The sequence below is a fragment of the Triticum dicoccoides genome, chromosome 2B, assembly GCF_002162155.2.
Source record: "Triticum dicoccoides isolate Atlit2015 ecotype Zavitan chromosome 2B, WEW_v2.0, whole genome shotgun sequence".
In the NCBI taxonomy this organism is placed as follows: Eukaryota; Viridiplantae; Streptophyta; class Magnoliopsida; order Poales; family Poaceae; genus Triticum; species Triticum dicoccoides.
This window is the reverse complement of record NC_041383.1, coordinates 582,247,282-582,263,553: the sequence shown is the minus strand read 5'-3', so window position 1 is coordinate 582,263,553 and position 16,272 is coordinate 582,247,282. Positions and strand designations below refer to the sequence as shown.

The 16,272-nt window shown below is 49.3% G+C and overlaps 1 protein-coding gene across 5 annotated transcripts in view; it reads left to right on the top strand.

Annotated features, from left to right (window-relative positions):
- The first annotated feature begins 11,266 nt into the window (after positions 1 to 11,266).
- Positions 11,267 to 16,272, top strand: part of LOC119365000 (histone-lysine N-methyltransferase SUVR4-like) — a 6,213-nt gene continuing 1,207 nt past the window's right edge. Inside the window, exons 1-8 of one of the 5 annotated variants that reach the window (XM_037630578.1) lie at positions 11,267 to 11,579; positions 12,358 to 12,506; positions 12,827 to 13,070; positions 13,155 to 13,398; positions 13,757 to 14,832; positions 15,103 to 15,359; positions 15,477 to 15,543; positions 15,645 to 15,695. In XM_037630578.1, coding sequence (XP_037486475.1) covers positions 12,864 to 13,070; positions 13,155 to 13,398; positions 13,757 to 14,832; positions 15,103 to 15,359; positions 15,477 to 15,543; positions 15,645 to 15,695 — 1,902 coding nt within the window. In that variant the 5' untranslated portion in view covers positions 11,267 to 11,579; positions 12,358 to 12,506; positions 12,827 to 12,863. Of the gene's footprint in view, positions 11,580 to 12,324; positions 12,507 to 12,826; positions 13,071 to 13,154; positions 13,399 to 13,756; positions 14,833 to 15,102; positions 15,360 to 15,476; positions 15,544 to 15,644; positions 15,696 to 16,272 lie in introns of all 5 variants that reach the window. The other 4 variants (XM_037630577.1, XM_037630576.1, XM_037630579.1 and 1 more) reach the window with 4 other exon arrangements.

Here is a 16,272-nt window from a genome sequence, read left to right as displayed (position 1 = left end):
TAAACCCTCCGGTTTATATAGACATCGGAGGGGGCTAGGGTTACACAGGGTCGGTTACAGAGAAGGAGATCTATCATCCGAATCACCAAGCTTGCCTTCCACGCAAAGGAGAGTCCCATCCGGACACGACACAAAGTCTTCAATCTTGTATCTTCATAGTCCAACAGTCCGGCCAAAGTATATAGTCCGGCTGTCCGAATACCCCCTTATCCAGGACTCCCTCAATAGCCCCTGAACCAGGCTTGAATGACGATGAGTCCGACGCGCAGATTGTCTTCGGCATTGCAAGGTGGGTTCCATCTCCGAATACTCCAAGATAAATTCCGAACACTTAAGTTGTGTCCGGCTCTGCAAGACAAACTTCACCTACCACTGTAGAGAGATAAATATTCCACAATTCTGATCTGCTGACAACTCTTCGTAGCATGGTATCACGCCATGGCCCGACCTTTATTCGAACCGTTTTTTATAACCAGCTACCGCACACACTGCGAGGCGGTTTCCTTGGCACGTCTTGTCGAAGCAGAGATCATGTCCCTATTATCGCAGGATCCTCATCAATATGGGTATGGGTAACCCCACCACACCTGTTGGCATGACTCCATGTTTTTAGGCAAGTCCCAAACGTTCACGCTGGGGACGCTTGATATCCTCCCCCTTTATAGAGGGGTCAAGGCCTATCCCTTTATTACCACGCTTGCGCCTTTCTGCCTCTCGAGTTCCAACACCTGGAGCTCAAGCTTAGGCACTTCGGATCTTCAATCATGTCCGGATCCAACCTTCAAGGTCAGTGGATGGCCTCCTCTGTCACAGAGGAGGACATTGCAAAGCTCCGGGAGGCCAGATATTTGACCGCCGACGTTAAGCACAGGCTTCCCGCCCCTGGGCAGGTCATCCCCACTCCCGAACCCAACGAGAGTGTCGTATTTGTTTCTCACTTCCTCCGAGGCTTGGTTCTTACTCTTGATCCCTTCGTGAGAGGGCTCATGTTCTATTACGGGCTAGATTTTCACGATCTAGATCCAGATTCCATCCTCCACATCTCGTCGTTTATCGTCGTGTGTGAAGCCTTCCTCCACATCGCCCCACACTTCGGCCTATGGCTCAAGACCTTCAAGGTGAAGCCGAAGGTGATTGAGGGGCGACATGCGGAGTGCGGAGGCGCTGCAATAAGCAGGAATGCCGATGCTCCATGGCCAGAAGGTTCCTTCCCGGAGGTGTCTGATCTGTGGCAACGGAGGTGGTTCTATGTCGCAGCTCCCCGAGGCACAACGTGGGTGGCCGCCCCTGCCTTCCGCCCAGGCCCTCCGCCTCAACTGGCATCGTGGGCCAATGTGGGACTAGACTGGGGGCCTGCTAATGACGTACCGACATTGCAGAGCCGTATTCGGGAGCTTCTTGAGAGGGATATCGATCTTGTCAAAATCATTCAAGTAATGCTAGTTTGGCGGATCCTGCCGTGCAAACGTCGGCCTCTCCGGATGTGGGAGTTCAATCCGGAAGGTCCGCGAACCATTCAGCACTTCTTCGGCATGACGCTCGAAGGGATGCATAAGTTATTCCTTGGACCACAAGTAAGGTGTCTGGACACCATCGAGGATGCGGGCCTGAGTTGCAACCGCCCAGATACCCAAGTAAGTAACCCTGTAACCGAACACTTCGCTTATGTTTAATACGACATCATTCTGAAAACTTGTCCGCGGCTAGGATTGGCTCAGCAAGGCGGAGAGGATCAGGTGTCCGGCCCCACTTCCCGAAGGCTCACCTAGTCCTGCAATAGCCAGGATGCTTAAACACGCATTGAACCAAGTGCCTTCAGGGAAAGGGGAAGGGGAGAGTAGAGGAGCCGAACTCCACTCATTGCACATCCAAACCGGGGGAATTACTGTCTCCATGAAGGAGGATAATCGGGGAGGTTTTTCCAAGGTTTCCTCCCCCCGCGGGAAGAAAAGGGCTGCCTCCGAAGACTTGGAGACGGAGGTGCCTAAGCAAGGGAAGAGAGCTTCACCAGGGGGCCCTGCCCCGAAGGGCGTCCTCACCGCATCGTGCCCGCAAATGGGCCAACCCTCCACCGAGCTGTAAGTTAATAAACAAGAAGCTATTGCTTTTTCCCTTGAGAACAATAACCAGGATCTATTTTTTTGCAGTCCAGCTAGTAGCTCGTCTCAACAGGGTTCGTCTTCGGGGGATCTTCTTCCGGAGATGATGGAGAGTGAAACCCCACCTGCCTCTCCGCCCCATGGGGCAGGCGACCCGGAGGTGTCGTCACGGAGGAGTCCAGATCCGTTGAGGCTGGAAGTTAACACTCCTGCCGCCCCGAGCCCGGCGCGTTCGGCTCCCATGGAGGGAAATGAGAAGGGTCCGGGACAGTCCTGTACCCAGCCGAACATACTGACGGGCCTCCTGGAGCAAGCTGCTCTCTCGGAGGAGCACCGTACACTAATGGGTATGGTGTTGGAGAAGATTTCGTCCGCCACGAGCGGGTTAAATGAAGCTTTTGGAAGCTTGCTCAAAGGCTTCGAGGTACGCGATGAAATACACAATTTTTTGTTGTACAACACGCGCTAGGTGTGCTCTGTATAGATAGTAGCCCCTGAGACTCTGGTTGCCAGCCCTAGGCGGCAAACAGAGGATCACATTCTCAGGTAATGATCATACTGCATTCATGCGTAGGTTGCTAAGGGTGCGGCGGTAGACCGGACCTCTGAATTCGCCGAACTGAGGCGACAGATTGATGTGGTGGATGCCGACATCACGCTTGTAAACAAGCGATTTGACGAGTCACAGAGTATGCGCTCGTTTTTTTCATTTGTTTAGGAAATATTAAGAGGATTATAATATTAATATGATGTGGTTGCAGGCGGAGCTGCTGCCATTGAGGCCCTGAGGGCGGAACTTGCCCTAGCCAAGGAACAAGCCCGGGCTAGCAATGCGGCTGCCCTAAAGGCAGCCAAAGACTTGAGAGCCAAACAGGCTGCTCATCGCCGAAGCGAAGAAAAGATAGCCAAGATGGCTGTGGAGCTGAGGGACGCCGCCGGCCAGTATGAGCTTCTCGAGAAGGAGAATCAGGCGAAAGTGGCTGACCTGAAGAAGGCCCTGGATGCAGCTAAGGAGACGCGCTCTAAAATTAGAGACGCGCGAGAGGAACTTTGACAAGCCGGAGAAATCGCGGCTGGAAGCCCCTATTTGTTGCGGATGAAGTTCTTAGATCCAAAGTATGCTCCTTTGGATCGGCTTTGGAGCGCTGCAGATGAGTAAGCGGACTTGGCGAAAATTACGGTTGATGCGACCAAGTTATTCAAGGATCATAAAGATAATGAAATAGAAAGGCTGTTCTGGTCGCAATTTAGCGCTCCAACGCGCTCATTGCCATTGAGTGAGAGGATGGCCGCTATACCCGATCTCCATAGGTTGTCCGATCTTGCAATGAGGTCTGTGATAGACCGTCTATGGCCGAAGGGACCGAGGCCGGACAGTTACTTTGATTTAGTGCAACAATTATTTGGTGTCGGGTCGCAAATCGGTGCCGTGAAAAGTTCGGCGTGCATAGAGGGTGCGCGGATGGCTCTTGCCCGTGTTAAGATATATTGGGCAGATATGGAAGCCACCAGCATTGCAACCCAGAGTCCGGCAGGAAGCCAGGGCCCAGCCGAGCACTATTTTGAGTAGGTCATAGAAGGTGCCCATATAATAGAGGCTTAGTGCTCGAAGAATGTCATGTTCGAGTGACAAGTCGATTAATTGTAAACAATTATGTGTTAAGTATAGAGGTCGTGTTTATACTTTTGCCTGAAAGTGTTATAATGTCTCCTACGCGGCCGTTTTATGTATGCATATAACTTGAAAGTTAGCAATCGTTGTCTTTAGCCCCCACGCATATAATGCGGGGGTGTTCGGAAAAAAATATGCTTAATCACGCTTGATCCAACATCTTGGTCCATTAAGGAGGTGATCGCACATCGAACCAGGCAACCAGACTATATAGCTGTAACACTTTCAGTTAGCCATAGGAGTTTAATGGTGGGGCTACTATGTAGCCCCCAGTACTTTCGCGTGCATCCGGATAGGTGCGCATATGTACATGACCGGGAGATGGTCCTTCGTTAATGTGGAGGAATCCTATAGATTTTGATTAGTCTTCGAGTGGTTGACCAATCTCTCGCTGTATCATGACAGTCAGTTTTCGGCTTTCTCTACTGAGGTGCTCATCCAGAATAACCAGGGCACAATCGCAGTAGTTCTCCTTTGGCCGCCTTAGCCGATAGAACGGAACGTAAGGCAGCAAACCCAGGAGCCGGGCAAACCCAACATTTGACAAAGACATGATTCGGAGCTGATGCATATAAGGCCAAACTCGCGACGCCGAACACTCCCGAAGGTATTCGGACTTTATAACATTTACTGGGCTGAGCAACGCCCTTGATTATGAACCCTGTATTTCCAGGTACGTGCATTGATCTGTCGTGGCAAAATGCCTATAACGCCAGTATCCGCTGTGGGTGTGTTGAATACCCACGGGATGTCAAGCAACAAAAGACAGTAAAGAAGGTTTACATAGGGGCTTAATCTAAAGAGAAACCTTTGAGCGGGGCCCTGCTGCACGTTTGCGCCTTTGTCTCCCTTGTGACGTATCCTGGAAGGGTGTCGCATGAATAGTGTCTGTAAAAACCGAAAACTCATGTAAAAGAGTGAACGTGCGAGAAGTTAGTTATTCTCAGGATGTTTAGAAATATGAGATATTGGCCTATTAATAAGGCAAGCCGAATTGTGGGCTTTATTACATGCTTGCAGCCCCTGGTATCATTTATGGGGATATATGTGTGGCACCCAGCTCGGGTTTATCCGGGCTGTTGTTAACGGTGGTGCACTGGACTCGTCTAACCGTGTTCGTGGTCTTAATGACCGATCATGCGTTCTGATGGGAGAGGCCGCTTATTGTCCAGCTACGAGAGACGCCGTATACTGCTCTGTGTTTCTGCTAACAGTTATGACGCCACGTGGACCGAGCATCTTAAGTTTGAGGCAGGCGTAGTTCGGTATTGCATTAAAGCAAGCGAAGGTTGTTCTTCCGAGTAATGCATGATAACCGCTGCTGAAGGGCGCGATGTTGAAGAGTAGTTCCTCGCTTCTGAAGTTATCGGGACAACCGAATGTCACCTCTAATACGAGGGAGCCCCAGCAGCGGGCCTCAATGCCTGGTATCACTCCTTTAAAGGTGGTGTTACTTTGGCCGATTATGGATGGGTCTATCCCCATCTTGCGGACGGTGTCCTAATATATCAGATTAAGACTACTGATGTCGTCCATTAGGACTTGAGTGAGATGGTATCCATCAATTATTGGGTCGAGCACCAAGGCAGCCGGTCCTCCGTGCCAGATATTGGCCGGGTGGTCCCTGTGATCAAAAGTGATCGGGCAGGCCGACCAGGGGTTGAATTTGGGGGCAACAGACTCTATGTGAGTTGCGTGGACCATGTTTACTGTTTTGACTTCTGGTGGGAATTTTTTCTGTCCTCCAGTGTTCGGCTGGCGAGGCTCACCCTCATCTTCACTTGGCATTTCCCTTCCCTTGTGTTCGGTGTTTAACTTGCCGGCCTGCTTGAAGACCCAACATTCTCTGTCAGTATGATTTGCAGGTTTTTCGTGAGTGCCATAGATTCGGCACAATCTATCCAGGACTTTATTCAGGCCGGATGGTCCCTCTTTGCTGCCTTTAAATGGCTTCTTTCCTTGATCGGGTCGAGAGCCCCTGAATCCGGCGTTGACCGCCATGTTGTCCGGACTTTCTTCATTGTTTCGACGCTTGTTCTTATTGCGCCGTGGCTTCCCGTTGCCATCTCGAATTTCGGATGTGCCTGGGTCCCTGGTGCCTCTACGGGCTAACCAGTTGTCTTCGCCCGCACAAAAGCGGGTCATAAGGCTTGTTAAGGCCGCCATCGTCCTTGGATTTTCTTGGTCGAGGTGTCTGGCCAGCCACTCGTCCCGGATACTGTGCTTAAAGGCCGCTAGGGCTTCAGCGTCCGGACAGTCGACAATTTGATTCTTCTTAGTGAGAAATATGTTCCAAAGCTTGCGAGCTGACTCTCCGGGTTGTTGTATTATGTGACTTAAATCGTCTGTGTCCCTTGAAAATTGGCCCTGAAAGCGTCCTCAAGTTCCTCCCAGCTTCTGATTGAATTTTCGGGGAGGCTTTTCAACCAGTGCCGAGCTGGCCCTTTCAACTTGAGGGGAAGGTATTTGATGGCGTGGAGGCCATCCCCTCGAGCCATATGGATGTGGAGGATAAAATCTTCAATCCGGACCCCAGGGTCTGTCGTTCCGTCATATGCCTCTACGTTCACGAGTTTGAATCCCTGTGGAAATTCGTGATCCAGCACCTCATCGATGAAGCATAGAGGGTGCGCAGCCCCTCTGTGTCTGGACATGTCGCGGCATGCTGTCGGCTGTTGTTGTGTCCGGTGTTGATTCCGAACAGGTACTCGATTAGTGTGATTGTTCCGGTGACCATAATCCCGCGTCGGAGCATTTCCTCTGAATCCGTAGATGGACCTGGCCGCACTGGCCTTTTTGTCCAGGAGCTCACGTAAATCGTGTGCGGCATCAGTGGCTGCTCTATCGCGGCCGTGAAGTGGTTGGTCCGGCCGAATGGCCGTATTGTTCTTTGGCGGAATGGGCTCTGCAGCCTCATTGTCGAATTCGGGCAGCAGCTTGCGTTTTGGGTAGCTCTTTGTGTGGCGATTGTCGTTGCATTTTCCTTCAGTGTCTAGCACCTTATTCCATCTTCGATTGAGCGTATCCTGCGCGGCTTTAAGCCTTTGCTTATGCTTCTTTAGGCTCCTCGCTGTGGCCATAAGCCTTCTGTGGAGGTTATCTTGTTCCAAACATTTTTCCGGGATGATGAATGCATCGTCAACCGGACTATCCTCCTCTCCGGAGGTCGTTTGATGAGTTCGGCCCTCGGGATCACTGTGATCGGGCGTCTGTTCAGCCTGGCTCTTTTTGCTCCATCGCTGGGCTCATATTGTTGCCTTTGGAGTCAACCGGAGTGTCATTTTTCCTTGCGCTGTTATCGCTATTTTTACTGTGACTGGACTTAGAGCGGCGCCTGCGCCGTTGTTTTTGCTTTTGTCCGGGGGGTTTATCCTCCGTTGTGTCCTTTTTGTCACTGTTGTCCTCCTTAGGCGTGTCCACCATGTAGATGTCATATGATGAAGTGGCGGTCCAGCGCTCCGTGGGGGGTGGTTCTAGATCGTCCTCTGCATCGACGTCCATACCGTCGATGTCGTCAGAGTCGAAATCAAGCATGTCTGTTAGGTCATCGATAGTGGCTATGAAGTGGGTGGTGGGTGGGAGGCGATTTTCTTCGTCGTCCGTGTCCCACTCGGGTCGGACATAGTTCGGCCAAGAGTCTTTTGACAAAGAGAGAGACTTTAATGAATTAAGAACATCACCAAAGGGGGAGTGCTAAAAGATATCCGCAGCGGTGAACTCCATTATTGGAGCCCAATCGGACTCGATGGGCCCGGGCACGCGCGGTTCGGGACCTACATCCGGATACAAGTCCGGGGGTCCGGTGACGCAGATTCTCTCAACGACAGAATCTGTGTTTGGCTCTACCGCCGAAGAGCATGCGGCCTCCGTGGCGGGGTCCATCCACACGTCCTCGGCCGACGCGATCTGCCCCGGATTTAGGTCCGGAGCAGCTGCAAGGACGATATCCCGAATACTCTCCGACAGTGGATTTAAGTCATGCTCGTCATGACTGTCCGACACTCCTGACGTAGGCCCAAATCCGTCGAAGATCAAATCTCCGCGGATATCGGCCGTGTAATTCAAGGTTCTGAACCTGACCTGATGGCCAGGGGCATAGCTGTCGATCTGCTCCAGATGGCCAGGCGAGTTGGCCCGCAGTGCGAAGCCGCCGAACACGAAGACCTGTCCGGGGAGAAAAGTCTCGCCCTGGACTGCGTTGTTGAAGGTTGAGGGAGCCATCGAGCCTTACAACAACGACATAGAGGAACTCTCAATGAAAGCACCAATGTCGGTGTCAAAACCGGCAGATCTCGGGTAGGGGGTCCCAAACTGTGCGTCTAAGGCTAATGGTAACAGGAGACTGGGGACGCGATGTTTTACCCAGGTTCGGGCCCTCTCGATGGAGGTAATACCCTACTTCATGCTTGATTGATCTTGATGATATGAGTATTACAAGAGTTGATCTACCACGAGATCGTAGAGGCTAAACCCTAGAAGCTAGCCTATGGTATGATTGTTATTTTTTGTCCTATGGACTAAACCCTTCGGTTTATATAGACACCGGGGGGGCTAGGGTTACACAGGGTCGGTTACAGAGAAGGAGATCTATCATCCGAATCGCCAAGCTTGCCTTCCACGCAAAGGAGAGTCCCATCCGGACACGACACGAAGTCTTCAATCTTGTATCTTCATAGTCCAATAGTCTGGCCAAAGTATATAGTCCGGCTGTCCGGATACCCCCTTATCCAGGACTCCCTCAGTCGGTCTGGCTGATCGGTCGTTTTCGGCTGGATGGGCTCTATGGCCTCGTTGTTGAATTCGGACAGCAGCTTGCGCTTTGGATAGCTCTTTGTGTGACGATCGTCGCCGTATTTTTCTTCTGTGTCGAGCACTTTATTCCACCTGTGGTTGAGCATATCCTGCGCGGCCTTAAGCCTTTACTTCTGCTTCTTTAGGCTCCTCGCGGTGGCGATAAGCCTTCTGTGGAGGTTCTCTTGTTCCAAGAGTTTTTCAGGAATGATGAGTGCATCATCGTCCGGGCTGTTCTCTTCTCCGGAGACAGGTTGGTGAATTTTACCCTCAGGATCGGCGTTATCATTGTCCCTTGGCTCATCCTGCTCCATTGCTGGGTCCATGGGGTCGCTGTTTCCTTTGGAATCAACCGGGGTATTATTATTTCTTGCACTGTTGTCGCTGTTTTTACTGTGACGGGATATAGAGCGGCGTCTACGGCACCACTTTGGTGGCTTATCGAGGGGATTATCCTTCGTTGTATCGTCACCATCGCCTTCTTTTGGTGTGTCCACCATATATATATCATATGATGATGTGGCTGTCCAGCGCCCTATAGGCGGTGGTTCCTGTTCTTCTCCAGCATCGTCGTCCATACCGTCGATGTCTTCGGAGTCGAAGTCAAGCATGTTGGTTAAGTCATCGACAGTGGCTATGAAGTGGGTGGTGGGTGGGGGACGGATTTCTTCGTCGTCCGCTCCCCACTCGAGCCGGACATAGTTCGGCCAAGAATCTCCTGACAAGGAAAGAGACCTTAATGAGTTTAGCACGTCACCTAAGGGCGAGTGCTGAAAAATATCCACGGCGGTAAACTCCATGACCGGTGCCCCATCAGATTCGATAGGCACGGATGCACGCGGTTTGGATCCTGTGGCCGGAGACGAGTCCGAGGGTCCGATGAAACCACTCTCACATGAGGTGGAATCAGTGTTCGGCTCCGACGCTGATGAGTGTGCGGCCTCCGCGACGTGGTCCATCCACCCGTCCTCGGAAGGCATGATCTGCTCCGGATAGATTCCCGGTGCCACCACGGGCGCAATCTTCCGAATATTGTCCGACGGCAGATCAAAGTCATGCCCGCGGTGACCGTTCGACGCACACGGCATGGGCTCAAATCCGTCGAAGATCAAGTCTCCGCGGATGTCGGCAGTATAGTTTAAGCTTCCAAACCTAACCTGATGGCCAGGGGCGTAGCTATCGATCTGCTCCAGATGGCCAAGTGAATTGGCCCACAATACGAAGCCGCCGAATACGAAGATCTGTCCGGGAAGGAAAACCTCCCCTTGGACTGCGCATCATTGAATATGATTGAAGGAGCCATCAAGCCTTACAGCGACGACACAGTGGAACTCTCAATGAAAGCACCAATGTCGGTGTCAAAATCGGCGGATCTCGGGTAGCGGGTCCCGAACTGTGCGTCTAAGGCTAATGGTAACAGGAGGCAGGGGACACGATGTTTTACCCAGGTTCGGGCCCTCTCGATGGAGGTAATACCCTACTTCCTGCTTGATTGATCTTGATCATATGAGTATTACAAGAGTTGGTCTACCACGAGATCGTAGAGGCTAAACCCTAGAAGCTAGCCTATGATTATGATTGTTGTTCTCCTACGGACTAAACCCTTTGGCTTATATAGACACCGGAGGGGGCTAGGGTTACACAGAGTCGGTTACAAAGAAGGAAATCTACATATCCGAATATCCAAGCTTGCCTTCCACGCAAAGGAGAGTCCCATCCGGACATTGGACGAAGTCTTCAATCTTGTATCTTCATAGTCCAACAGTCCGGCCAAAGTATATAGTCCGGCTGTCCGAGGACCCCTTAATCCAGGAATCCCTCAGCGGTCCATGGAGATTATTTCAAAAATTGTGGGGACATTGGAGCTTCCCCCCGCGACACATATACAGCAGCGATGGGAGGCGCCGATGGCCGGGGTTGTCAAGATGAATGTCGATGCCGATGTTGACACGGCTAGTGCAAAAGGCGGCACCGACGCAGTTGCCCGAAACAGCGACGACGGAATACTTGTGTCGCAGTGCACTGGCTACCAAGGGGTGGTTGATCCCCTAACTCTGGAAATGTTGGCATGCAGAGATGCTATCTTGCTCACTAGGGAGAAGAACTATCATCATGTGATAGTGGAGACAGATTGCGTTAATGTTGTTCAGCTATGGGAAGGTAGACTGAGAGGCAAATCGAAGGGGTTCCACATCTTCCAAGAGATGCAGGAGGAGTTGCTGTTTTTTCAGGGATTCGAGCTTCATTACGCTAGCCGTTGGTTGAGGACGATAGCGGCGGCGTTTGGTCGCGAAGAGAAGAAAGATAGAAGAAAAGCGAACCAGCCAGAGCCTGCATGCGAGAAACGCGAGAAACTTGCGTTTCCCTCGGCCTGGCTGGGAAGCCTCCTTTTGCATCCATGGACCATGCTCATGCGTCCATGCAGCCTACCAAACCACCCAAGTTTTGCATGGCGGGTGCGAGCCATATGCAAACCAGGAAACCAAACACCCCCTAGTGAATTCTTGTGCTAAGGAAGCTTTAGCTATAAAGAATGTTGCTACATACTCTAATGTAATCCCTGATTTTTTGAGATGCGTTGGCTACCGCTGAATGAATAAAATCCGGAGAGCGGAGTTATAAAAAAAGAAAAAGAAATTGCAGTGGCGTTTATCCGAGTCACATTTATATCGAATTAACCCAAGAAAATACCCCTCCCAGTCCCAGCCTGCGTCACCCGACCCGACCCCCCCGCAGAAAGAAGAAACAGTCGCCTCGCTCGATCCCCTCTCGCCCTCGCTCTCGCACGCCGCACGGAAAGGCTAGGGTTCCTCGCCGCCGCCGCCGCCGGTCCCTGGCTCCTCGTCACGGCTAGCTCCGGCCACATGGACGGCGGGTAGGAGCCCATCTTCCGCCGCTTCTCCATCCTCTGACGCGACTCCTAGGGCGAGGCTTCTCCCTCGCAGCAGCTCCTGGTCGGTCCGGCCTGGGCACCACTCCGGCGAACGGCGCCCCACTCCGGCCGACGACCCAATCAGGTGAAGGACCCCCGTTCGTGCCCCCTTCCCTCCTCTCAGTCGTTGGCCATGAGTTCCTCTGCCAAGATGAGCAGCCCCTTTTGATTTTTTTTGCCAAACATTCATCCAGATTTGCTATGAACTTCTGCTGATGAATGATGTTTTCCTATTGATTTGCTATGTGGTGGTGAATATATATGGTGCTGCTGCTGCATATATACTTGTAATGTGCTGCTAGACATACATAAATACATGACCAAAACGAGATTTAGCTGGCTGTTATGGTTTGCAAAGTCTGTCCAGTTTGCAAAGTCTCGTGTATATTCATGTTTTCATGCACAGTAGTAAGTTCTCACTAAGTATTGTATTTGCCTCTGGATGCTATCATTGTATTTCCATAGAGGAAAAATTGATGGTTCTGTGTTAGATCTTTCATACTCGTACTCGTACCTGAGATAATGATGCTTGTATGATGTGAGATAATGATGCATTTATGATATTCGTATGTCACGCAATGATCTTTATTATGTTTGATTGGAACATATTGTGGTGTTTTGAAGTCGAATTTATGTTCATTTGAGGAGCAAAATGATAAATATAACACAATATCATTTAATCAGGACAACCATATAGTCCAAGGGCATTACAGATTTTTCACTGACTATACAACAGATAAGCTGAAAAAACAGGCACTTTGAAAAGAACTAACTAGCTTATTATCTGGAGCTTATCTAGAGCTTATTTTTACGGGAGCTTATTTTCACAGCATAGCTCAAAAGAACTGGCCCTTAGTCAGCAGGCAGCAGTCATTGCGGACGCATCGCCTCCTCGTCTCCCTTGGCGTCGTCCTCCTCCGGACCCCTCCACCTCGAAACCCCAGCCAGCCTCGCACTCGCATTCGCACCGCTCCAGAACCCCTGACCCGCTCCCTTCCCTTGGCGCATGCAGGTCTGTGACAATCGATCCTCTCTAGTAGGCACCAAAGTTTCAATTTCTTTTACTCTTCTTCTGCTCTAGGTGGGTGCATTCCCCTTTCCCTCCCTCTTCCACACTGCTGGCTGTATGACGTTTCTTGGTACAACCTGATGCTATCTTCGCCTCCCTTACAAGATTGGGGTTTCCAGTGCGGTTCTTATCCACCCGCTACTTTCGCGCATTCCTCTTTTCTCCTAGGGTTTCATAAACGAATTTATGTATTTATTTATTTATTTTTGTCTTATGAGGAGGGTTTGATTGACTGATAATGCAAATACACATCTTCTCTGCAGCACAAATAGCAGTGGGGCATTTCACTAAAGGAAGGCCATGATTTCCCACAAGGATAGGGCTCAAAAGGCGTATGAGGCCATGGGGCGTCTCGGCTTCCCCAAGAAGCAGGTTTCGCCAGTCCTGAAGCACCTCTACAAGCTCTTTGAAAGCTGGGAGCCCATCGAGGACGAGAGCTACCGCATCCTTGCTGACACCATCCTGGATAGCCAAAAGAATCAACCAATGCCTGGCACTAGCCGTCATGTACAAATGCTACGCTGCTTTCTGTTTCTTTACTGTATAATTACCATCTGATGCTCAGCCTTTCCAATTGCTGTTTCACATCAGGTGACGGACCAAGAGTCCGAGCCTCACAACTCAACGTCGGTCACACCAGATCCAGATGACCAACACCCTTCTGCTGCTCGGTATGGCATGGATGTCAGTGATAATGAAACCTCCCTCATCAACAGATCCATGGATGTCAGTGAAAATCCCCAAGATGCTCTCTTCTTACAAGAGCCCAAACCTGAACCTGAAATTGATGTTCCAGCTGCTCCTGTTGCCAACGACCTCAATACTGGGTCTTCAGGTATACCACTTGCATTATCTCACCATCACTCAGTACTTTCAAGACCAGGCTAGAGCTGTTCATGCTTTGCGTTAGTTTTAGTTGAAATTATAGTTCATACTGATGTTTGTATGCTCTGGAAATCAAACTCAACATTTTCCCTATGATATTACCAAATTGTGTAAGTCCTTACGGTGGTTTCCGGTGCACATGTATGTGGTTTATTTTAGCATTTGCTTGGTTGCTTTCTTTCCTTTTTTTTGGATGGCTGTGCAATTGTAGCAGTTGCTTTGATTATTCTCAATTTGTGATGAGTTTCTGTCGGCAATATTCTTGTTCTAATTGGATCTACTGTATTTGCAAAATAAAACATAAATAGGTGGGGACAACATGCTAATTGAACATTGTAAAACAAGGGATATGCTGACATGGGATTCTGATGCTAGAGCTAGCATAGTTAACCACGATCAAAATCCGGACAGCAGCCAACATGCAGTCAAGGATGGGGTAGAGTCTACTGTTCAAAATACTCACGAGGCATCTTTTGTTGAACTTGATGTAGCTTCATCCACTCTGGGTGAGGTGAAGGTGTCATTGAAATGCAAATTTGACCCTTCAGAGGTCTGCATTAGTTTGGACAAGGTCTTCAAAATAGTTGAGGATAAATGTCTACGCTCATACAAGACCCTACCTCCTGATTTTTCTGTTGGCAAGCTGATGAATGAGATATGCCAATATGTTGCAGAGTCACGTGCTGTGCATTCTGAAGCTCAAAACAATGGTGGCAGCTTGCAAGAACAGGCTTTGGAGACGCATGCTCCCTTTGTGAAGCCAATTGCTTGTAAGCATGCTGTTGGTGGAAATGGTAATGCTGCCGTAGGATCATCCTCGGAACCTAGCTTTCAAAATTGGGTAGTTGCTTATCACCCTCAGGAAGCACTTTTTAAGCAAAGGCCACTGCATGATGTTGCTGACATAACGAAGGGACAAGAAAGAGTTAGAATACCTATTGTAAACGAATTTGGTAGTGATAGTTGTCCGCCATTGTTCTATTACATAAGAAAGAATCTCATTTTCCAAAGTGCTTATGTCAACACCTCACTTGCGCGGATTGGTGATGAGGATTGCTGCGCAGATTGTTCAGGCAACTGCTTATTAGAACCACATCCATGTCCATGTGCAAGATCAACTGGAGGTGAGATTGCATACACACCGGAGGGCCTGGTCAGGGCAGAATTAATTGATGAGTGCATTGCTGTTAATCACTTCCCAGAAAAGGATAATAAGTTCTACTGTAAAGCTTGTCCTCTTCAAATATATAAGACGAAGCCCTCACCAGATCCATGTAAAGGTCATCTTGCTAGAAAATTCATTAAGGAGTGTTGGAGTAAATGTGGCTGTGGCAAGCAGTGTGGAAATCGTGTGATTCAGCGTGGGATAACATGCAATCTCCAGGTACTATCTTAAATCATTTGTAGGTTATCACAGCCATTATACTTTTGTGGCTTCCCATTTTTGGATGATGATCACTCATCAGTAGTTTCTTTATGGACCATTCTGTTCTTTGATGAATGGCCATTGACATCATTCATTTGTTTTGCTATATTAACGTGTTTCTTGCTCCATTCTTGTAAGCACTAGCAAATCGAAACTTCACTTTGTTCCCTTTACTTTGGTGTCAACCTTGTAGCATGGAGATGAGCTGACCATTATTCCGTGATTCAGGTGTTTTTCACGAATGAAGGGAAGGGCTGGGGGCTACGGACGCTGGATGGGCTGCCAAAAGGTGCTTTCATCTGTGAATTAGTTGGGGAGGTACTAACAAGTTCTGAACTATACGAGAGAAAAGCCAAAAATTCTAAGCATGTGGATCAAGTGCTCCTAGATGCTAGTTGGGGTTCTGAAGGGGTGCTAAGAGACGAGGAAGCTCTCTGCCTTGATCTGACATTTTATGGGAATGTCGGGCGATTTGTCAACCATAGGTATGCTAGGACTCTTTTCCCATCTGTTCATTTATAAAGCCTCAGCAGCCTTGTCTATTAATGCTATATTTGTACTTTTTGCTGATTTGTGTCTGATAATAATGCTTTGCCATGTAGATGCTATGATGCAAATTTGGTAATCATACCTGTTGAAGTCGAGACTCCTGATCGCCATTATTACCATGTAACTGATTTTTGGCAATTGATATTGGTTTCTGCACCGAAGGTGCTTGATTTGCAGCTACATGCTTACGAGTAATTGATGTTTCCCCCCTCTTAACGCAGCTTGCATTATTCACTGCCAAGAAAATAGAGGCTTTTGAGGAGTTAACGCGGGTAAGTGTTTGTATCATTTTCTCAAACACTAGTACATGACAACCACCTGCCACTACTTGATAATACCCTTAATTAATACCTGCACAATATGAGGTTCACATGCATACTAGCCAAACCGTTGATTCCCATACAATATTAATTGGGGCCTGCTTCAGTACACCCGCCTCCCAAGAATTAGAATGGGAAATTTTTGTCTTTTACTATTAATTAAGTGCTAATAGACCTAACCGTGCGTCACTTGATCTCATCCTTATGTTATGAGAAAAAGGGAGAATACCACAATGGCTGCTGGGTGAGCTTGGCTAGTTTGCTTGATCGATCAATGGAATGTAGGGTTGGCTTAAGCATCATCTAAACACTGCATGTGTGTGCTGTCAAAGGAACAAAATCACATGTGGTGTCTCTATCACGCGATGTCCTATCATGACCTGTAGGGCGCCTATGCAGTGACTCCGTTAGCGGCATCGGCGATGAGCTGTTCGCGTTGGAGAGGGAGAAGATAGTAGGTGAATATGTATGTAGGAGTACGATTTAAGATGACGAGAACTAGATCTGGAATACCCACCATCGATTCAAT